Genomic DNA, 23,812 nt, shown 5'->3' on the forward strand with positions numbered 1-23,812 from the left:
AAACACCATTATAAGGCAATATGAAGGCTATAGAGATTTACCTGGCAGTGACTAACAATATGATGTATCACCAATATAAAAGACACAAAAACTGGTCTAACACTAAATCAAAATATGAGCACCAGTATTATTAGGCTAAAATGAGAAATTTAGTTAAGTCAATTGATTGCAGCAAAAACAATATTTATAGAAAGTTATCTGTAAGGGATGGGGTTGCAGCTCAGTGGTAGAGAGCTACTCACATATGTGAGGCCCTGGGTTCTATCCTCAGCACCACATAAAAATAAATAAATAAAAAGATATTGTGTCCATCTACAACTAATAATAATAATAATAATAAGTTATATATAATATTAAAGGCATCTGTATCAGCTGAATCAATTTATTTCCCATTTCTTGGAGAAATGCTTCTTTCTACAAATGTTCACTACAAATCCATTTATGTATTGTGTTGTGAGAAAATAAGAGGGAAAACAAAATTTAAAACATGACCCCCACCCCCCGTAGTAACTGCTAATAGAAATTACTTTCAAAAGCAATCTTGACAGTGGGGTCCTAATCTAATTACTGCATCAAACTCCATCAAAATTTGGCTGAAAGTAAACTACATTATTTCATATAATGTTAACTCACAAAATGAGCCAGGATAAATGGTAATGCTAATAACCATAATAAATATGTCATAAATAATTTCAGTCAAGAAAATAGTTATTGAATAATGTTCCCCAAGTACAGTAAGTACCATTACTATTGAGTAGATAGGCTTTATATCACAGTTCTCCCCTCTTCATTAGTGAATTCATTACAAGTTTCGTTTCAATTAAAGCACAGAACATATACAATTCTCTGTTTAGTCTAATCAATAATTACTCAAACACAAGGTACTCAGCCTCTTGGGGCAATGCCATGATTTTGGGACAGTTCTTCTCAACACCAGCCCCTCTTTTTATCCTTTGCTGTTGTGAAGGAGGAGGTTCATTAGGGTGAGAGGGGAAAAGAAAAAAGAAAACAAACGTGAAATTTAGGTATTTTTTTAAAAGCCAGATTATAACACTTAGCAATTACAAAAAATATAATACAATGCATAAATATAAAACCTCACACAATCCTAAAAACATAATAAGTGAAAGAATAGTAATAATTAAAAATAGTCAACATTTCCAGGTAACACTGATAATTCACAAGCATAAAAACAGTTTTCTTTGATATTAGGGAAATTCCAATAGCCTGCAGATATGGATGCATGTAGAGCAAGAGTGTGCAAAGTTTCCAAAAGACATGGCACCAGACCACTTAATGGCACAGTAAGTTAGACTCCTCAGTTATTTGTAGTAACACAATAATTTTACTCTATTAATACCAAATTAAGTAAGCTTGAATAACTAATTCAGTAGGTTGAAACTAAGAAGTCTTTCGTTGTGAGTAAAAACCAGTCTATGAAACTGGGCTCATTCATATTAAAGTACAGAAAAAGAGCCTTGCATTTTTTCCTAAGGACTTTAAAGCCCATAAGCTTGCCTTAAAGAAAAAATGATTTAGGGAAATCAGCATCTGATACAGAGATAGAAGTAATCTAGTGGACTGACTTTAAATACACAGGAAAAAAGCCAGTGTAATTAATACCTAATTTTATTTAATAAAAAATATAAGGTACAATTGCATTGATCTGATGTAACTTTGTAATAAATAGTATGAATTCATTCTGCAAAATTCATATTGAATTCATTTCTTTCATCACACTTTAGTGAAGCTCTTAAATTGCATTTATTTAATGGAAATCTTACTGAATCATTGCAAAAGCACCATTTTGTTGTATTCATTGATTATCAGATACATTAATTTGAAAACCAAGGAGATAAAGTTATTTTTATAGTAAAGTCACTCCTATTAGAACAAACATTCCAAAGTTGTCATCAGTTCTAGGAATATCATTAGTTATAAACAAAACAACCTATCTAACAATATTTGTATTTCTATTAGAAACAAGGATGAAGCTTATAGAGTGTAGCATGCTTTATTCATAGGTAGGGATCAATAAATGCAGTGGCTTTGACAGATTAAAAGGCCTGCTGAAAACAACATAAATAAGTTTTGAGGTGTACATTTTTATATGGTATAGGGGGTAAGGGATAGATGATTCAGTGAAACAAAGAACTATCACCTGATGCAAAAGGAAACTGAAAAATTGTCATCTTCCAAACGGTAAAAATTAAAGTGTTGAAACTCTTTTCTCCTTAATTGTAGTCATTTCTGATTTACCAATTTTCAACAGTTAATGTGAACAACAGAAATTACATCACAATAACTGAAATATTTAATATACCTGATGTTACAGCACCCTCTATCATATATAGAACATACATATATGAATTAGTGGCCTAAATAAGTATTTATGTAACAACTTTCCTAGATCTAGAGCTTAGTTTATTATTTCCCCTTCATGGAGTTAAAGATAATCCACTTTTCAATCAGCAATTTAACCTAGTACCACCTTCCCTGCAATACACAGAAAAGGGCACTCATTCTTGACAAAGCAATCCTGAACTCTTAAGTTATTCCATATTAGTTTTAACAGCAACAGCATCAGTATCACCTAAGAACTGTTATTATCCTGCTCTACTTACTCCCAGATCTTCCCTCCCACTTATTAACTATGTAGTTGAGGCCCAGCAATCTTTTAATTAGCCTTTCAGAGAATTCTGACTCATGCACAATTTTGAGAACCAATAGTATAGAACAAACATCTAATGGCAATATCAGAATTATAAGGGCTATTCCCTTTTACTACATATTTTGATACAGAAAGCACCATGCCAAAAACAACAACAACAACAACAAACAAAACAGTGAAAACTAGTTAAAAACTGTATGTAAGCGCTTCAGCTTCCAGGAAAATGTTTACAGACAAGAATTAAACATCTATCTCGAATTTGCTAAAATTGAAGGGCTTACTTTCCCTGTTTATCTAAAAGAAATGTTCCATGTAAACAAATCTATATTCAGAGTTTCTGAGGATTTTTTTTTTTTTTTCTTTTTGTACCTGAGATAGAACCCAGGGCGCTTAACCTTTGAAGCACAACCCTAGGCCCCACTTTTTAACGTATCTTATTTAGAAACAGGATCTCAGCTGAGTTGCTTAAGGCCTGCCTGAATTGCGAAGCTGGCTTTAAACTCATGATCCTCCTGTCCCAGTCTCCAGAGTCGCTGGGATTACAAGCATACGGGACCACACCCAACCTCCATGGATAATTTTTAAAGCAAATTTTCCACTACATTTTCTGCAGTTGGGTCTGGAACACCCAGCACGATTTTGTAACACCAGCTTAACAGAGGAATGGAAACAAAAGCGGGAGCTAATCAACGCCACAAAGCCTGTGCCATCTCTCCACAGTGCAAAAGAAAGAGAGGCTCCCAGGTCTCAAAAGAGTAAAAAAAAAAAAGTGACGTGGGTAGGGCAGGGAAAGGCCCAGTGAACAGGGGAGGGCTATTTTTTTCTGGGCTTGAAACTATAAAAGACAAATTTCCTTTCCGTCTGGGGTACTCATCTCGCCTACAAGCAGTTTCCGCTTCAGAATCCCCGCGAAAAGCATTCTGCGCGGGAACTCAGTGGGGTGGAGCCTCTGGTCCCTCCCTCCTCGCGGGAAGGGCGGGAGAGAGAAAGGCAAGTCGGGGCCGCGGTTTCTCTGGAAGGTTCGGAGAGTTAAGCGCGCGCCCCCTCCGCGGGCAGCGAGAAACTCAGCACCAGATGGCGCTGCAGCACCGAGAGCCAGAGTCTGGGCCACTGGGGAAATGGGAACAGGCGTCACCGGATCCTTTCCTTCGCGTCCGTAGCCGGAAATGTGCGCGGGCACCAGCCTCTCGTCCCGGATATTAAGACTTCGGGAGCGTTCCCGCGTGAGGGCGGGGCTAGCACCGGAACCGAACGGCGACCGTGGGGCCTTGGGGCGGAAGCCCGGGGTGGTGCCTGCAGGTCCTGATTTCCGGTGCTCGCGCCACGTTTGGGCGGGAGCGCGAGGAGGGGTAGCGGGGCGGGTTCTCTTTCTGCGCTTGCGCAGTTTTAGGATGCCGGCTCCCGCCGGCGAGTGTCTTTCTCCATTTTTGTACGTTTGCTGATCCGCCAAAGCGGAAATGGTGGCGTAATAAGTGTTGTGTGTGTGTTTTCCCCCGCCCACTGGGTTCTGTTTTCTGGCTGGGAGTCAGGGTTCTGGAAATCTTTGTGGAAAGCCAGTGCTATATGAGGTAAAAACTCGAGCTGTAGTTTTCCTCGTAATCTTAAGCGATCCAGATATGCGCTGGGCGCGGTCCCAGACTTTCCCTCTAAGTCTTTCTGAGCCTGCTTGACCCACCCGGTCTTTCCTTTAAACATTTATTCTGAGAAGTTTGGGGAGTCGCAAGGAAGATGGGTGTCGCGCAGGCCAATAGGCTATTCATGTGGAACCGAGAATATTTTTAAGTTAAATACAGAAGGATGTCACAAAGTAATTTACTTAACTTTGACTCCCGTTTTTTATTGTCAGAATGAGCAGTTTTGTTTTCAGCCTTTTAGGGTACGGCTTTGGACACTATCAGTTTTTGTTAACTAAGGGAAAGCCCCCTGTGCAAATGTGTACCCGAAGAAAATTTTGACTTTTTTCCACTTCTGTGCAGTATTGGCGAGCCCCTGTGCCTGTATGGACTTTTCCTAGGGATGGATCTTAGTGGCGCTTCAGAATACATTGGCTTTGTTCTTAGGTCCAACGGGGGAGCAGCCAAGTATGTTGCAAAAAGTAAAATCTTTGTGAATCTGTATCCATCTTCTTTTAATTTTATACTGATTCTAAAAGTGTTCTCTGTGCAAAGTGTCCAGTTCCCCCAGAAAGTGTTTTCAGCCTTGGTGGACAATTTTTGGAATTTCAAAGCACTTCTTAAAATGCTACTTGTGAAAGAGCAAAAGGAATAGAGACTTTAAAGTAAACTGAAAAAGAGTGGTGGCCTGCAGATTACAAGAGTTATATGGTCTGAAGTGGCCAAATAAGGACATTTTTAGTTTTTTGTTCATTTTGGGTTTTTTGCAACAATCTTTTTAATAGTTTTGGTAGTACATGTTGTGAAGGGAGCCATCTGGACTTGAGTAATGCCATGGCACATATTTATGTAAAAGCCAAAGGGGGAATATGGGCAACACTACAGTGTCATTCAGGAGTGCTGAGAAATGGGACAAGGAGACGAGATGTCCAGGGAGTAAAGAAAAACCATAATGGAAGATAATAGAAAACATGTGAAAGCGAAGGTCACAGCTAAAGCCGGAAAAGGTTAGTGTGGAAGACAGAAAAATAGATGTATCTAGACTTCACAATGTATGGAATGAAGGGATAAGTATTTCATCATTGGATATTTCAGCTTTGGCTAATCCCCATCTCTCTGACTTTAACTTCTCTATATAGTCTCATCTTTCCTGGATTTCATATCCAACCAACCTTAAATTGAGGAATTACTTCATTTTATCATCATTATACTGTAATTTGCATAACTCTCAGAAATAGTGGTAATTAAGTCACTCCTTTGCAAATATCCTCAACTCTTGACCTTCAGCACTTAACTTTCCTGGCAAAACACAAACCATGGACAAACTCGTGCATTTATGGTTTTTTGTGCTTGCTCCCAAGCAGCTTAACAATTAGGTGGACATCTAAATGGGCTTTCTACATTGATTAGCCCTATTATTGCTTTTCCCTAGTAATTTCATTTTCTTTCTCTAAACAAAATATTTCATTTTTTTCTTCTTCAAATTACAGACTTCCTCCTCAACCTAACAGCTTTGTCTCATGCCTTATTGAAAAAAGAATTATTGAGCATAAACCAAGAACTCTTATATTGCCACCAATCCATCTACATCTGCACTCTTCAAACATCAGTTTTCTAGTAAACGGATGCCAGGTCTTTCTATCACAAGGCAACACTTAGTATTTTCAGACTTCAGTTTTAATCATTGATGAGCATATGGATTTACCTCGTTTTTGTAACCTGTATGTACAAAACTTGCCTATTTTTAATCTGAGTTGTTGGTTTTAACTGAGTTGTAGGAGTTATTCGCATCTTACATAAGTACTTTTTTGTCAGAGGTATATGTTGTGAATATTTTTTTCCAGTGTGTAGTTTTCAATTTAATGATAGTGTCTTTTGAAGAGGAGCATAAATTGTATTTTTCTAGGTATTTGTAATTATCCAGATACTCAAGTTCATTAGCATGAAGCTATTCATAAGATCCTCTTTTTAGTATTCACTATGTAGAGTCCTCCATAATGAAAATATGCAGGTATTCAAACTTCTTCTAGAAAATGGCATGATATTTGCACATAACCTATATATGCACTCCTATATTCTTTAAATCAATTCTAGGTTATTTAAAATAGCTAATGCAATGTAAAAAATACCATGTAAGTTGTTATTTTATTCTATTGTTTAGGGAATAATGACAAAAAATAAAGTCTACATGTTCAGTAAACACATTAAAAAAAATGTATTTTCCATCCACAGTTAAATCTGTGAACATGGAATCCATGGGTACAAAGGGTTGACTGTACTTAATTTATGCCTCTGATCTACTTAAAGTAATTTTTCTGTATGTTTTAATAACAAGAGTCAATATACATGTTTTTCAAAATAGGAATCCAGTTATTCTGTATGTATTCAAAAAGATCATCCTTGGGCCTAGGGTTGTAGCTCAGTGGTAGAGTGTTTGCCTAGCAAGTGTGAAGCACTGGGTTCAATCCTCAGCATCACATAAAAATAAATAAATAAAAGGTATTGTACCCATCTACAACAAAAAATATAAATAAATCCATAGCACCTTTGTCAAAAATCAATTGATTTTCTGAATCTTTATTCTCTTTCGTTCAATTAGCATGTCTTTCCTTAAGCCCATGCCACACTATATTGATTAAAATAACTTTACCAATTTTGAAATAAGATAATGAAAGACATATTCTTTTTTCTTAAAATTATTTATTCTAAATCCTTTGCATTTTAATATGAATTTTAGAATCAAAGTTTATATTTTTCCAAAAGCCTGCTGAGATTTTGATTGGGTTTTTGTTGAATCTCTTCATCAGTTTGGAGAAAATTGACGTCTTAAAAATATAGAGTTTTTCAAACAATAAACAAGGCAAATATCTTCATTTATTTTGGTATCTGATTGCTGTTTTTAATTTTCAGTTTATAGATCTGGCACTGATATTGTTAAGTTTATTCCTAAGTCATAGTTTCTTTAAATTTTACAACTATATTTTATAATTTTTAATTTAAATTTCCAGTTACTTATTTGAGTTATATTTTTCTAGAATTTTCACGTCATCCTTATGTACAGATTCTACTTTAGTGAAATTCTATAGTTTGTGCTGATAATTCCTATATTTGGATTATCTATACATCTTATTTCTATTGTCTTTATATTATTCATATTTTTGGTATACATAGAAATTCTGAATGGAATGCTGTTCAAAATTGTATTCAGAAGGAAGTTTTGCACTTTTATAAAAGATTTACTTTTGCATCTATTGGGAAGTAAACTACGAGCAGAACACCTTAGTCTAATGAAGGGTTGAGATTATTTCAAACTGCTTTTCCATTTTTGTTAGCCCTGGTCTATTTCAGACTCTTTCTTACTCCTGGGATGATCCTTTATGTGTACCAATTAAAAGCCTGAGGTGTTTTCAAATCTCCACAGTGGGCCCTAAAATCTTAATTTTTATTTTCTTAGAACCATAGGTCTCCTGAAAGCTCTTCTCAGTTAATCTTCTTATTAGCTATCATTTTCTGCATTTCTTCTCAACCTCTGGAACATTTTCCAAAATGGCAAATTAAGTCAGGGAAAATACAGTTGAATATAAGCAGACTTGTCTGCACCCTTTTTCATGATCTTACCTCTCAAGATACCTTCAGAAAAATCCTTTTTGTATTTTACTCAACTTTTCTAGTTTTCCACAGGAAGATGTGTTTTATTTAAATTTTTTTTTGAATGGGACATTTTTCTGCATATCAGTATCACCATTTTTGTCTCCAATCATCAGAAGCAACCAGAAAGATACAACATTAGCTTTTTGTCTTGATTCTAGAGGTGTTTGTGGATCCTCTTAGAAGTGATACCCCCTTGCCACAGGTGGTTTCCTGGGAAATACCCTTAGTTCTCTTTAAGGTTTTTCTAAGTCTACCTTCTGCATGGGGAAGCACCCTCTGCTCTTCCTTCTGAGAGACCAGCATGTTTAGTTCCCACATAAACTAAACATGACAGTACTGTAGCTGTAAATTCAATATGTCACCTTTGGTACTCTTACAAACATATGTTCTAGTCAAGCAGGAAGAAATTTATTCTTTTATTTATCTTTTATAGATATCAGCAAAGAAATATGCTTACCAGAGAATGGGTTTGATTTGTTACCTTCATGTCAAGAACAATTACAGAAAATATTGCCCACAGGTCTGTAGGTGTCCTGTAGAAAGATCTGAATGATCAGGATGTAATCCCAAATCCTCTACTTTCTGCATGGGTAGGTGGATTGAGTAAATTATTTCCTTTTTCTGAGTCTCCATTTCCCTTGTTGATCAAACAAGATGTCCACATTGGGAGATTCCTGTTAGGTTTAAAAAGATACTGTATAAAGTGATACATGATATGTTCTGTTATTATTCATAAAGTTATTTATATAGAAAGGCCATTTTAACTTTGGAGAGAAGAGCCATAACTTGTCTACATAGCAGTAATATTTCAGAACCCACAGTTTCCAGCTTGCTGCTCATAATATAGTTTAATTTAGTAAACATTGATTTGGTCTCTATTAAATGCAGAACACTACACTAAAAAACTAGGATGTAAAACCTTTGAAATAATAACCTGTCTCAGCTATGTTAACATCTTGTCCATTTTATTGAAAACCGTGGTCAGTTGTTCTGAAACAGTTTTATCATCAATAGGATTTAGGTGTCAGACATTTTGGTATTTGCTCTCTTGCTATTTAATGCATCCTAAAATAGGTTTTATAAACCTAAAATAAAATTTAATAAAACAACCTAGACTAAAATTTCAGCTACAGTGTGAATAGCACCCACTTGAATTTCATTACTAACAAACCTGTAGTATAATACCATGGTGCCGTTTCACTTAGAAGGCTATATGACAAAATGAGACCCGAGATCTGCTCCAATATATTAATAATTAATTTGTTACAGGGATTGGAGGAAAGACTGTTATCAGACATCAAATGAAATTTCTCCTGTTCAGTGTGATGACAGAAGCAATTTCTTCTTTCCTTAAAGAGGAAAATGAACTTGTTTTATAGTAGACTATTCATTGAAGAGCTTTCTGTCAGGTTTTCCCTTTTAAGTTTGCCCTTAGGATTCTCCATCCAGATAGACTTGAAATCTCCTTGAACACAAGACACTCAGCTTTAGTTATTATGTCTACTCATCCCTATTGTCTACCTAATTCTTACCCTACTAAGAGAACAAAATAGTTATGTAGTATATAAAGAACAAGTAATTTAAAACATTCTCATATCCAATAGGAGATCTTCCTGTGTTAAGAAAATATATTTGAGAATCCAATAATCTATTCCCTGAGCTTGACTTTCTTCATTTGGAAGTTCATTTCATTTTCATAGCCTATAGAATAAACAAATACAGCTTGGAACATTCTTACATTTATTGACCAGAATATGATCCAAATGATGTTGCACTGTTGAAATTACCTCATCTCCTTACATGGATTATATTGTGTATATATGCACACAACCTAGAGGGACACGTCCAACTAAGCTTCTTGTGACTGGATGACTTTGTTCTTTGCTTTTTTTTTCCTGTAATGTACAATTTACTTTTAAAAAATAAAAATTATTTTAAAAACCAAAAAAAAAAATACACATGGATTCAATCCTCAGTATCAATATGTGTTTATATGAGTGTGTTTGTGTGTGTGTGTATAATATATGAATGATGTTATATATATATATATATATATATATATATATATATATATATATATAAAAATATAATGGCATGTGATGTAATGGCAAACAATTTAGTCATCTTATTCACCATTTCCATCTTGCTTCACCATTTTGTTTTACACCTCTGCAATTTTCAGTATTTTATGTCACAGATTTAACCTCATATATATTGAATTTATTTACATGCACACAGTGAGAAAGGAAATGTCAAACCTAGAGTCACTTTCCCATAACCCCACTCTATTAATGTCTCAGAAATCACCAGATGCTCTTATTTCACATCCTGATGAAGCCTAACTGAGATGTTAAGTCTGACCTCTATGTGTTCTATATGGGATTGCTCAATCCTCCCACATTCCAATAGTTTAAGTATAGATTTTCTGGCAGTTATCTTGCCTTTTATAATGTGCTTAGATGGAATCAGTAAAACAAATGTGCCTTTTCTTTCCCTGAATGGGGTTATTATAGAGAAATATGAAAAAGCCATAAATAAGGGTGCAAAGTTCCCTTTATCCCCAAAGCACAAATAGTCTTATTGAGGGCTGGAACATATTTACTCCAGCTTTTGTGATAAGAGAAAGAATATAAGTTTTTTATGTTCAAAATAAATTTGACCTTAGTCCAAAACAACTAACTATATTGAAGAACTCTCTCCTCTTTTAAAGCAGGCCTTTGTTATAGCTCTTTAATTCATGTAATTGAATTATTTTAAAAAATCAAAAGAATAAACTGACTTTCAATTTTCTGCTTCTTTCAGGTTTTTGTTCTATATTACTAAAATTTAATACATCATTGATTGCAGTTGATTCTCTGTGGTGCAACTTAAAATAGAGCATATCATTTATTTAAGTATATTAATTTGAAATTATTACAGTTAAATAATGATTCTAAACTGTTTTTAAAGCATCAATATTAAGCCAAAAGGAAGATTTGTGGCTAAAATTTCTATTCTGTGCTTTTTTAACTTTTATTTTTGCTAACCATATTCTGATTTGTATAATCAACTCATTCTGCTTCTCATATTTTGTCCATAATTTGGAAAAATCATTAATTAGAAAAAATGAGATCTTTCATTGAGAAAACCATGCATTTTAATTTTCTTCTCTTTCCATATTTGGAGTTAATGTTTCATCTCTAGTGAATAGCTTGATAGAAGATGACCATAACTTACATAACAATGAAATAAAATTAAGTTTTATAACATAAATGTTAAAACAGGCACAATTCAATCAGACACTATGATGCACACCTTTAGTCCCAGCAGCTGAGGAGGCTGAGGCAGGAGGATCACAAATTTGAGGCCAGCCTCAGCAACTTAGTGAGGACCTAAGTAACTTAGTGAGATCCTGTCTAAAAATAAAAGGGCTGAGGATGTGGTTCAGTGCTTAAGCATCCCTGACTTCAATCCCTGGTACCAAACAAACAACAACAAAACAGGCACAGTGCTTACTCTCATGGTGCTTATGGTAGACATTTAGTTACTAAATTAAGAAAAATACATCTAAAAGACTACTGAAACTCTATAATCACTTTTAACATTTCCACTATGTATTCTATGTATAAAATAAATGTTAGAAAATGATCTTTTTCTCCATATCATTGTACACTATCACAAAATGCAGGCATTAAAAAACGTCAAACATGGTTCCAAACATCTTTAAAACAAGAATTCATGACTAAATAATAGATAAGAAATTTTTTTATGTTGAACTCCGAAGTTTATTTGTTGAATCACCCAGAAAATTTACACTCTGTCTTTACTATTTTTCCTTGTCTTGTGGAGCATTTTTACAAAACTTAGAGACATCTTTATACATAGTCAAGTGTTATCATCCAGTTAAGTTATGGACTGTCATTAATCTTGCATACTAGTCCAAGGAAGATATTTCAAAAACCTGATTCCTCAAAATGACGGTTTTTAAAGGCCTAACAGTTTATGGTAGAAGATTCTAGGACATAAATAATGAAACATTCTATTCATAGTAAGAAATCTGAGAATATAGAGAAAGTAAAAAGTATACTCAGATAACAAAAGGTGAGATTTTAAGTTTATTGTTAGATTTTCTTTGCCTGTCCCAAAGCATTTCTATGGTGATGTTATAGGTCTACTTATTTCTATTAATTAATCATTAATCAATTATTTTTGAAATTTTAAATATACAAAGTTCTGAACAGTATTATGATTAATATAAAGTAAGTATAAGATATGTCCTTCCGTTTTAGAAAGAGTAATTAGAGAAAAAAGACACTCATGTAATGGGAACTACCTTATAATGAAGTATGCAGCTAGGTATCTCTCAGACTGGTGTCAAGAAAGAGCATAATAGTAGCTGCCATTTGTGCCCAGAGCTTTCTTTTTAGTCCTCATAGTAAAGATAAGCATCACTGGGGAATTCATTAAGCCATGCATCTGTTTTGTGTATTTCCTGTATCTATTGCAAAACCAAGATATTATTTTGAAAAAGCACACATATACAAAGGAGGGAGCCAAAAGTAAGGGAAAGTTAATCTCAAATTAAGAAATATTGGAATATTGGTGACTATTATCCATGCATAAAACTCTTTGGTATTTCTACAGTCTCCCTGTATTTTTTTTTAACATTCTCCTTTGTAAAATACAACCATAAAAATAGAATCCACAGCGTTCCCATTACCTACAGCAAAAAGTCAAACTCCCTAATGTTTGACTTCTTTATCTAGGGGTCCCCCATTCACCTTTCATACATCATTTACTGCCATTATTCCCTAGGCACCATCAGATGAAGTCAGATAAAAATCCTCACAGTGCCTTGAATATGCTGTATTTTTTTGTGTGTGTGCTTTTATGCCTTTGGGATTTTCTATCCCTGAAATAATACTATTTATCCTTCAAAACTGAGTTTAAAGGTTACCTCCTCCATGAACTTTTCCTTTTCCCTTAGGCAGAATAATTTGCTCTTTTGTCTATGTTCCCATACCATTTGGTACATAGTTTGGCTTGTAATATTATCTGTCTACATGACCCTTTCTCCCTAAATGAGAATCTTTAAGAAAATGTGTGAAATTCACTTTTGCTTTCATTGTACTTGGATAATGCTTGGCATATGAGTGAATGAATGGATATTTAAATGAGAAGAGACAAGAATTGGGAGGTTCCAAAGATGTGCTTTTATTAAGAACGCCTTTAAGTAAGTGATACATGAAGATACCTAAATTAACTATATACAAGTGAAAAATAAAGCATGAGATTTCAAAAGTGTGTTTTATATGTAACTAGGTAGAATTGAACATCAGTGTGATCCCCTTGTATTCTCACATCTCATTTTTATTCCATTAGTTCTATATCCATTGTCAATGGAATACACTGACATGAAGACATTTGGGTTCTTTGATTAACATGGCTCTAACGTTCTCCTTAGTGTGTTCATGTTGGATCCCTGTTGATTTTTTTAATAGTAACTCACCCATCAGAAAGGATATAGTCCATAGCTCTCACAGAAAATATAACATAATTATATTTCTAGCTTCCTGAAGACCTGGCTGTGTCTTGGGTAAAATATGAGCTAAAAATAAAATGGGAAGTAACAAATAAAACCTTATGAGTAGGTCCTGATAACATCCTTAATGAGACAAGAGACATTGAGAGGTCAAGTAACTTGCGAGGTCACACAGACAAAATAATAAGAGGAATCATGATAAGAATATAGACAGCAACCTGCTTTCACTACACTAAGTTAAATCACTAAATAAATGGTAGTTAGTGAGAAGGAAAAGAAGGATCTTGTGAGCAGCAATAGAATATATGAAAAACTGGAAGGCCTCTTTTTTTCTCAGATCTGGAGTGCTGTGATATATTTTTAGTCATTCAGCAGTAAGTACATTAGTCTCCATTATAGGAAGAACTAAAAAAAAAAAAAAGAAATATTGACAAAGATTAATTCAATGCAAATTATTTTAGCTTAGCTTGGGAAAAGCTATCATATGATTACATTTTTTCATGATGTTTTTAATGTTCTCTGAAGGTTAATTACGCAAACTTTTTTTTGACATGTAAGATAAATCTACATGAAAATAAATAACAAGGACAATGTTCAGCATATGCTAAACTCTGACCTTAAGCTTCACTTCATTTATAGTTGGAAATCCCAAACTAATAATTACATTATTTTGGATATTAATATTCAGTTAACTGACAAAAATTAAGGAGATATTTTGGTTAATATTTAATATTCTAAACATTGTAATACATGGATTTTAAAAATACAAATATTTTGTTTTCCTCTAGAAAGTTTACTATCTTAGTCTTCAGTTTCTAAATTACATCTAATTAGTAGGATTCTTCTTTGCAAATGAGGAAGTTAAAGAATGTCATGCTAAATTTTGAATTTTATATAAATATTAAAACATAATTTTAGAAGAGTAGAACTTATTTTAAATGCTTATATTCTCATCTTTCTGTCTTTTATTTTGAAAGAAGAACGAAATGAGTCAAGAATTTGCTCCTTATCTCCCCAGCCTCAGATAGTCAATAGTGCACTACATAATTTTTTGGTATATTTCCATTAAGGTGAATATCTTAGAAATTTTTTTCCTAAGCTTTCTTCTTGTAAAACTTGGGCATATATTAGAAAGGTAATTGTATTGTTCATTTTCTGTAATTCATAGTTGATTTCCTTTCATGGCTTATTTGTATATAGATAAAAATATTCTGTGATATTTATCACATCAGTGAAGTCTAATATTCTAGAGTTTATACCTGTTCATAGCAACCTTAGAAAATGACTATATTGATAGCATTTAAATTTTTTTGGTGTTACTTTTTCTGTGTGTGGAGGGGGTAGCCAGGGGAGAAGAATAAATGAAGAAGCATTGTATGACTAATATATGAACTACAAAAATTAAGGAATGGATAAAGACTCAGAGAAAAGAATAAAATTTTAAAAATGTTATTAATCAAAAATTAATTCCCATGGAGTTATGAAGCCTGAAGGAAATCTTGTTTAGTTATTTGCAGTAAAAAAGATATTAAATTAATCCCTTTGAATTATATACTTCAAAAAATCTAGTTTCAGAAGAACCTAAAAATATAAGAAAAATTTCACTAAGGAACCAAACCTAATAATTTTCTCTGACTGTGTCACTTTTTTCCACAAAGAAGGAAACAGGTTTTTTTGTTTTTTGTTTTTGTGTGTTTTTCTTTTGACCTCTGGGGCTTGTCCTCTGTAATGGTTCTAAAAGAACACTAAAAAGGATTACCATTACTGAAAACTCACATCACATCGTCCTCAGAGGATCATTCCTGAAGCAAAGACAATATCTTCATTTTCTCTATTTTATAGATCCATTATTCCCTTATCCATTTACCTGTCATATACTATCATAACAATAGCTAATATTAATTCATCACTTACCATGTGACAGGTATTTTAAAAGTGTTTTATGCATATAAACTCTTTACAATCCAGGAAATGCAAAGTATTATTCTAGTTTTACAACTAATTTACAAAGAGGGAAAGTAATTTACACTGCTTACATGATTACACTGCTAGTGAGTGTCAGAGCCTAGGTTTGAACCTAACACTCCAGCTACTGAGTTTGCATACTTAACCATTCTTTTGTTCTCCCAGTACAGTACGATGTTTTGGTCTGTTTTCTTCTGCTTTACTGGAATATCTGCAGAGTGAGTAATTTATAAACAAAAGTTTATTTGGCTCGTGGTTCTAGAGATTGGAAAGTCCAGAAGTATGGTCCTGACATACTGGAAGGTAAAGACCTTCCAGCTGTGACATCCTGTAGGGGAAGGTGGAAGGGCAAAAAGCATGTGTGAGAGACTGACAGAGCAAGAGGGATCTGCTTTTAAGCAAGTCCACTTCTACAATAAAGGCATTAATTTATTTATGAAAGCAGAGCCCTAACCCTCATCACCTACTACCTCTTAAGGTCCCATATCTTAATACTTTTATAATAGCAATGAAATTTTCACATGAGTTTTGGAGAGGACCTTCAAACCATAGTGGTAACTGTAAAAATCAACTAAAATTTAGGGAAAGTCACGGAAAACAAACAATTACTTGTTTATTTAACAAATATTTATTGAATGATTGCTCTGTTTCAGACACTGCTAAGTGCTTGGTAGTAAATTAAGGCTTGTCTTTACTTTCATAGAGTTTACAATTTAATGAAGTAGTTAATTATTCAATAATAAGGATGCTAGACATAGTTTTTTTTTTTTTTTTAAAGAAAGAGTGAGAGATGGGGAGAGAGAGAGAGAGAGAGAGAGAGAATTTTTTTTTTTAATATTTATTTTTTAGTTATCGGCGGACACAACATCTTTGTTTGTACGTGGTGCTGAGAATCGAACCCGGGCCGCACGCATGCCAGGCGAGCACGCTACCACTTGAGCCACATCCCCAGCCCCTAGACAGAGTTTTAATAGAAGTAGTACAGGAATACACGAAAATATCTACCAGAAGTAATGCAATACTTCTCAGAAGCAGTGATGATTAGGCTGAAATCTAATATAATAAGATTATTTATCTGTCTCGCTGTTGAGTCTGTCTTATCTAAAGTATAGGCCCTTCCAATTCAACGTTATAATTAAGAACAAGGTGGCTATAATATCAAATTCTTTTCACATGTGCAAGAGTGTAAGTCTGATAATAAATTTGAATGACTAAATATAATAGTGTTATATTAAAACATATATTGCCAAAATTCAATTGTGGAAGAAACTGAACTACACAAAAACCAATGGAAGAAATGAAAGAAGTTATGTGTTACATATATATTTTTTCATGGCTATAAATGTACATTTTTTCATATACCATAAATGAATGCATTTATTTGTCAATTAAGAAATGAATGAATAACAATTATAACACTTTGATCTTGCTGTTTATAAAAGTTTTCAAATATGCATGTATAGTATTATATTGTACTTTGATAGTTTAAAATTAGTTTTAGTTTATAAATAAGTTTTCTGTCTTTACTAGTGCTAATTACACTAAGGATAAATGTCTTTGGAAAAATTATTAATCTTTAAGAATATTTTTATATTTTATATTAATTTTCAAAACTATTATAATTTTAAAATGTATTTTTATTGAAACATCCGTAATTACTTGAATTATTATCTAGAAAAAGTTATTTATATGTGAAAAAAACCTGTTTAAATTTGTTATTCCATAGGATTCTATAAACCTGGAGATTACTTATAAAACAGAACATCAGGGGCAAAAAGTATTGTAGAACAAAACTGAAAACTTCAAGGATCTTGATGGTGTACCAAACCAAATGTCAACTGGAGCTCGACCAAAAACTAAGGTAAGGAGCTTTATTACAAAATACCTGGCAAGAGCATCATACCCCCTTATACAGTGCTGTTTACCAAGGGAAAATAAATTTACAGATTTTTTACTTTTCTTTTTGTTTTTAAATTTAAATTATGGTAGACCATTTTTTATTACAACATGAGGGAATTTGTAATGAAAAAATGTGAAGTTGTTAATATTTACAAACATTATGTAGTCATTAATATTTACAAAATAAGAAAAAAATTCTTTTCACTGTTGAGGGAGAATGATTAGTCCAAGGTGACAGGTAGAGCCAGAGTAAAGGACTGTATGCACTTCATTTAATTTCTCCAGTATTAGTGGAAAAATATGCTGCAGTTGCATTTCCTTGGCTATTATTAGAAAAGACTTCCTATTGAGATGGTTTGTTTCCCATGGTTCAGGTGTCCAGAACACATCTACAGGACATTAATTAAATAATGGACATTAATAAAACCCAGAGAATTTGTTGTTGTGTTTTTAATATAATAAAAATAAAGAAAAATTTACCAGCCTTTCTTACAGATATTTTGCAACTTTTAATCAGATTTGTAATTTTTTTTTCTGAAAATTAAAAATTTTTTTTCACTCTTTAAAAATTGAATCTGAAAATATATATTAAGTCCTTACCAGTATTGGATGTATAAGGATGTTAAATAATAATTTACAAGATTTTATACAGGTGCTTATAATTCTTCATTTATGATGCTCTGGCTACTTTATGATGTAAAAGAGTAATAATAATCTTATGAGTAAATATGAAGGTAACATTATGCATTATCCTTACAGAAAACAGGAGAAACTTTTAAAACTTATCTGAAGTGGGATAATTTAAGAGATTGCTTGCAAAGCTATGGGCAAGGTTAAGAGAAGCAAGTAGTTCCTAAGATGGTTGATTGCCCAGCAGTTTGCCCAGCAGATCTTTGTTCTTCAAGAGCAAATGTAGTCACAACCAGACTATAGACTGACAGAGAATAAACTAAGAGAGAGCTGCTTCTAACCTTCTGACCTTCTGGGACTCAAATTGACTAAATTCATGCAGAATCAGAGGGAAGAGCACTTGATTGATGCAGGGAATTTTTAGGACAGTGAAACTACTTTGTAGAACTATATAGTAGTATATACATGTTGTTATACATTTTTAAAAAATCCTTTGAACAACAGCAAGAGTGAAGCTTCATGTAAATAATGAACTTGGGGTGAGTATGATGTGTCAATATAGGATTATCAGTTGCAACATATGTACCGCTTAGTTGGGGAATGTTTGTGGTGGGGGAATGTATGCGTGTGGGAGGTGGGGGAGACTTGGGAAAGCTCTGTACATTCCTCTCAATATTTCTGTGAACCTATAAGGTCTCTAAAAAGTAAAATCTATTTTCTAAATGTTTTCTAAATTAAAAAAGAAAAATATAGTACATCCTATCCATTCTCTCTTTTGGTAAAGAATGATAGATAACATCAAACTTTTACACTCAACTTTCTTTTTAGATCATTCCTAGCTCAAGAAGAAAATATTTATTGCACTCAATTGATTATTTTTAAGATTAACAGTGAAAGTTAAAAAGGAGAAAACCATTATCTTTAGTGTGATGCTATAGTTCATTGCCTATTGCCTCTTAAGGGAACGTAATTTATTAAAGAGGCATTTGGGACCTCTCTTAGTTGTTTTCCTAATAGTACTTTTTAATTTTTTAAATTCTCATTCCTTTTTTAAATTTTTACACTAAGCTAATAATTATTCTTGGACAGATGATTTATTTCCAAATTAGCTCATTCAGGATAAGGACAGAATAACTATATAAGTTATAATATAAAAACATTGGAGAATATTTAATTTCCCAACCCATTCATAAGATCATAATCTGAGTCCTCAGTCATCTTAGTGACACAAGGAATGGAGAAGATACATATATATCCTCAGATATTGAAACTGGAATCCATTTTGGCCTCTGAAAATATTTTTCTGTTATCTGTTGTCACTACCAACAGTGTCATAGGTATTCCTTCTAAGATATTTGCCTGTAAATAGGTAGCACATGGGACAGGCAGGGGTCCCCTTGGTAGAGGAATTCTTGATTGTGTTCTGCCTGTGGATCCTTAGGCAAGTGGATAATAGATTATGAAAGCTTTCTTGCTGTTTTCCTACTCTAGGGAACAATCTCTAAAAGCTGGCTCATTTTTGGTTCCTCTGTATACGTCATGAACTTAGAGTCTCCTTGATAGAGAAAGATTGCCATAGGCTAAACTTTTTTCAAAATAAGAAACAAATATTTCTGCACAGATTTATGATTCATGGTGGCCTAATGTGAGTTCATTTGTGTGACTTATTATCATTGTTATTTTCTCAGACTAGTCTGCAAAACCCAATTTTATCCATAATATATCTAATGTGTAAAATTCACTGTCCTGTAGAGAATGTCTGAAGAATATATTTTTTAATGTAGCTGTGATTGCTGAATACTGAGGGGCAAGCCCTCTTGTAACTTTAGACAGTGTTTCCCCCGTGCTAGCACTACACAGAGAATGGAATATGAAGGTCTTATTGCATGTGTCTTTTTGCTTATTGTCTTATTGCTTGTGTTAATTAGCTTTCCATTACTGTAACAAATATCTAAGATAATCAACGTAAAAAGATGTAAGGTTTATTTTGGAGGTTTCACTTTGTGGTTGTTTGGCCTGTTACTTTTGTTTCGGTGTCTAGTCAGTATATCATGTTATGAATGCACAATGGAGGAAGCCTTCACCTCATAGGCAGAAGAATGAGTAGAGCTCTGAGGTCTTAGACCCACAATGACTTGAAGTTTTCCAACTAGGCTCCACCTCCACTATATCCCAATAGAGCCACAAGCTGAGGACCAAGTCTTTAACACATATGCTTTTGGGGAACATTATCCAAACTACAGCATTGCTTATCAAGATTTCAAGGCACTTATAGTACAAATTTCCGAAGTTCCAAACATGGTTTGTACCTTGGTAGAACAACACATTTCTTTTAATCTCAGATATCAATCCCTAGGGTCAAAGTAAAGCATGATAGTTATTAACAGTAGCTACAGCATAAGTGAGTTACAAAAACAGTTCAAGACTAACACTGGACTTAAATATTCCCACCAAACACAAGAACCAGGTATCTCAGTTTAGTCATCAGGTCAGAGCTGCCATGTATACTCAAGGGCCCCCTTTTCTAATTTGCACAAAGATACCTTCTTCTTACCAAGCTTTTAGTCCCTAAGATGGTGAATACCAAAGAAGATGTGTTTTTTAAATCTTTATGAAAAATATCACATGGGCTAGATAGGCTATGAAATGGCTAAAGGATGGTCTAGACCATGTCAACAGAAATGACAAAAAGCCCAAGGTGTGAACTATAAATTTGGCCAAGTTGCCAAGCTGAGAAGTCTTTTAAAAAGTAATCCAAGGCCACAGGGGCCCCAGTTGAAAATATAACACTACCCTGGTTCTGGCTCTCAGCTTTAACCTGAAAGGGCAGGCCAGGCACATTTCTGAGGTCATCGATTCATGAGTAGCTTTTGAATTATGTTTAGTTCACAGCTCATGAGTGTGGAGCAAAGAGGATTTGTTGATGCTGGTAGCTGTATCCTAGGCAGAGATCAACAGGGTATGGACTGGCCAGTTCCACATGATCTACCTCAAGAACCTGCATCTTCAGTCCTCATACTCCTACTGAGAGCCCTTGGTCTCTGGCTGCCATGGCATTTCTAACTACCTGGTCTGATGCCTCTTGAACTAAGTGTATCAAGTCTTGAATTTTAAATCTCCTGCCTTAGTGAAAGGCAACTTTAGTCAATTCATCATTCAAATCACAAACCTGGGAAACACCCTATTTTCTGTTCTCTCCCTTAAATATACTTTGATCCTCACCAGATCCATCTTTTCTACATTTCTAAAAACATAAAGCTTTGCATTTACATCCCTAATGCCACTGTCCTAGGTCAGTTATATTTCACCTGAAATATACACTATTAGCTGGTCGTCTTCTTTTGGCAGCAAATACCCATATTTGTTATCCAAAATGCAAATTTTTAAAGGTTAAATCTGATCATATCTTTCAGAATGCTAAATCTGATGATATCTATGTTCTATGGGGAAAATCCTTCAGTATATTCACATTATCTTTGATAGAAAATTAAATTTCTGTATTTGTTAGACAAAGCCATTCATAATCTATTCACACCTACTTCTCCATTGTCCTCTTTCTCTCCCATGACTTTTACTTAATGTCATATCAGGTTACTTTTAGATCTTTAGGTCTTTACTGACTCTCTTTGTATTTGCATCACTTGCTCCTTTAACCTGGAATTCCCTTTCTGTCTTCTTCACATTAGTTCATTTTACTAGGTTCTCAAGCTCTGGCTATAGAAAGTCCGTGTTTTGGGGCATTTATCATATTAATGCCTTTTATATGTTTTTGCTTTTCCTTCATAGAACTTGAAGCAATTTCAAGTCCAGACTGTACCACTCATCTTTGAAACCTCAGGGCTAGGCAAAGCAACTGAAAATAGTATGCCCTCATGAAATTCTCAAAAACATACTATGTTCTAAGTATTTTAGCTGGTAAGAGCACCTTTCTGCTGTGGTGTATTGGACAGAAATTGCTATTTGGATACATGTGAACCAATGTTTTGGCAAGATACAAACACTAGAAAGGAAGAGGGATATATATTCATACCACAAAAATTTACTAGGTTTCAGGATGTCAAGAATTAAAGAACTGTCAGGGACAAAGACTTCCATCTAGAAGAAGTTCCTAGAAGAGTTTTTCATCTAGACTTGTAGTTTTTCCTCACCCTCCACCCCTTGCCTTTTTTTTTTTTTTTTGGTCTGAGAGATGTTGGCAGCATGCTATCCTTTCCACTGCCACCTTCCCTTCTTTATTTTCAGCTATTTCTTCCATTCCTTGACTCCTAAGACATAAGAAAACTGGTTCCAAGAAAGAAATCTCTTTCTTCTCCAGCACTTCTAAAGGGTTTTACTTGAAAGTAGAACAAATAGACAATGATGAAAAAAGTCAATACTTTTAATTTTTCCTTAAAGAGTATTGGCAGGACATAAGACAGATAGAAGACAGGTCTTGAGCCATGTTTCTTATACTTTTCGAAGCCACCTATGTTTAGTGAATTTCCTAGACTTTCGTTAGAGAAAGGAAGAATAATTAAAGTATATCTATAGCCTTTGTAAGAGTTGAGATGAAACAGGGGCTAGGGATTTGGCAAATGATCCTTTTTGCTAGAAGACAGGCAGCTACAGAAATATGAGAGAAGGAAAGCCTCAGGTGGTGATGCTGGGTGAGGACATCCTGCTTCTTGTTACTTTTTCCTTGCTGTTATTTCTAGAATGACTACCTCATGGATCCCTGCCTGGGCTCCTCAGTAGGGGGAAGTTCAAAGGATTTTTGTATGGTTAAAGGAATGAGGAAAAGTTTGTGAAACATGGATTCCCAGTAGCAGCTGTAGAGGAAGCAGAATTACTTTGGCTACCAGACTAAGCCAGCAATTCCCAAGGGACTATCTGTACAAACACAGTGGCCCAGGAGACAAAAGATAGAGGCTGACTATTACTGTGTATGTGTGTTTCTTAGTAATATCATAAAGAATGAAACACCTAATTTATATTTGATTCTATGATTAAATCATGATGAACTAGTCTAGAATGTTTATGTACTTCTGTTTGTCACCGCAGACTTGGGAGAATATTTGCCAGAGCTAGTATGTACTGAGCCATAGTTGTGTAAAACGACATCTGTCTCAGGAACACAGCCCACTTGTGTGGGTGAAAATATGCAGTTGCAAGCCGCATGTGGCCACTGCATTCTTTAGGCCTTTGTTATCCTTGAAATCATCCCAGCTATCAACCAAATTTATTTCTCCTCTGAATTAATAAAAAATATTTTTAAGCATGGCATATCTGAAAAATTCAAGGCTTTCATTCAGTTTGTTTTATAGTCCTTACTGATTACAGAAGTTTCCTCTGTATCTTGAATGGATAGCAGCATTGACTGTTGTAATAAATTCTCTGCTCTGCAGACGTGTGCGGCGCAAACCTGTGCCAAAAGTTATGCACCAAATGGCAACTGAAAATGATTGGATAACTATGGTAAGAGTGTATTTAGAGAAAATACACGGTTACAAGTACTATACACACTTTCAATGTTTTTAAAAACATATCAAATAAGTCAGTCTGTATATATTGATTGAGTGCCTGTTTTATGTAGAAGTTTGCAAGAACTGCTGCTTTTGTGTCAAGTTATCTGGACATAGAGCTTAGAAATATTACTAATATGTCATCTCTTACAAGAATATTGGAGAAATAATGGCTTCCTAAGATATCAAGGTTCATCCACTGTTGATTTTCAGTGTTAGGAACTTGGAACTGGGATTAAGAACATTTTAGTCATCAAGAAAAATGTTTCTTGTGGGTTTCTTAGCTAGGAATTGTTAAATTAAAAATTTCAAAACTTCTCAAAGCACTTGCAAAGGAGTAAAAAGACCTTTGCAATGGGAT

General features: G+C 34.1%; 1 protein-coding gene across 6 annotated transcripts in view; it reads left to right on the top strand.

Moving 5' to 3' along the window:
• Stard13 (StAR related lipid transfer domain containing 13) overlaps positions 1 to 23,812 on the top strand; it is a 481,490-nt gene that overhangs the window by 114,598 nt on the left and 343,080 nt on the right. For 2 of the 6 annotated variants that reach the window (XM_076872081.1, XM_076872080.1), the window contains one exon: positions 17,148 to 17,282. In XM_076872081.1, coding sequence (XP_076728196.1) covers positions 17,253 to 17,282 — 30 coding nt within the window. In that variant the 5' untranslated portion in view covers positions 17,148 to 17,252. Of the gene's footprint in view, positions 1 to 8,483; positions 8,526 to 17,147; positions 17,283 to 23,332; positions 23,405 to 23,812 lie in introns of those variants that run through there. The other 4 variants (XM_076872082.1, XM_076872075.1, XM_076872077.1 and 1 more) reach the window with 4 other exon arrangements.

Source organism: Callospermophilus lateralis, chromosome 12 (genome assembly GCF_048772815.1).
Source record: "Callospermophilus lateralis isolate mCalLat2 chromosome 12, mCalLat2.hap1, whole genome shotgun sequence".
In the NCBI taxonomy this organism is placed as follows: Eukaryota; Metazoa; Chordata; class Mammalia; order Rodentia; family Sciuridae; genus Callospermophilus; species Callospermophilus lateralis.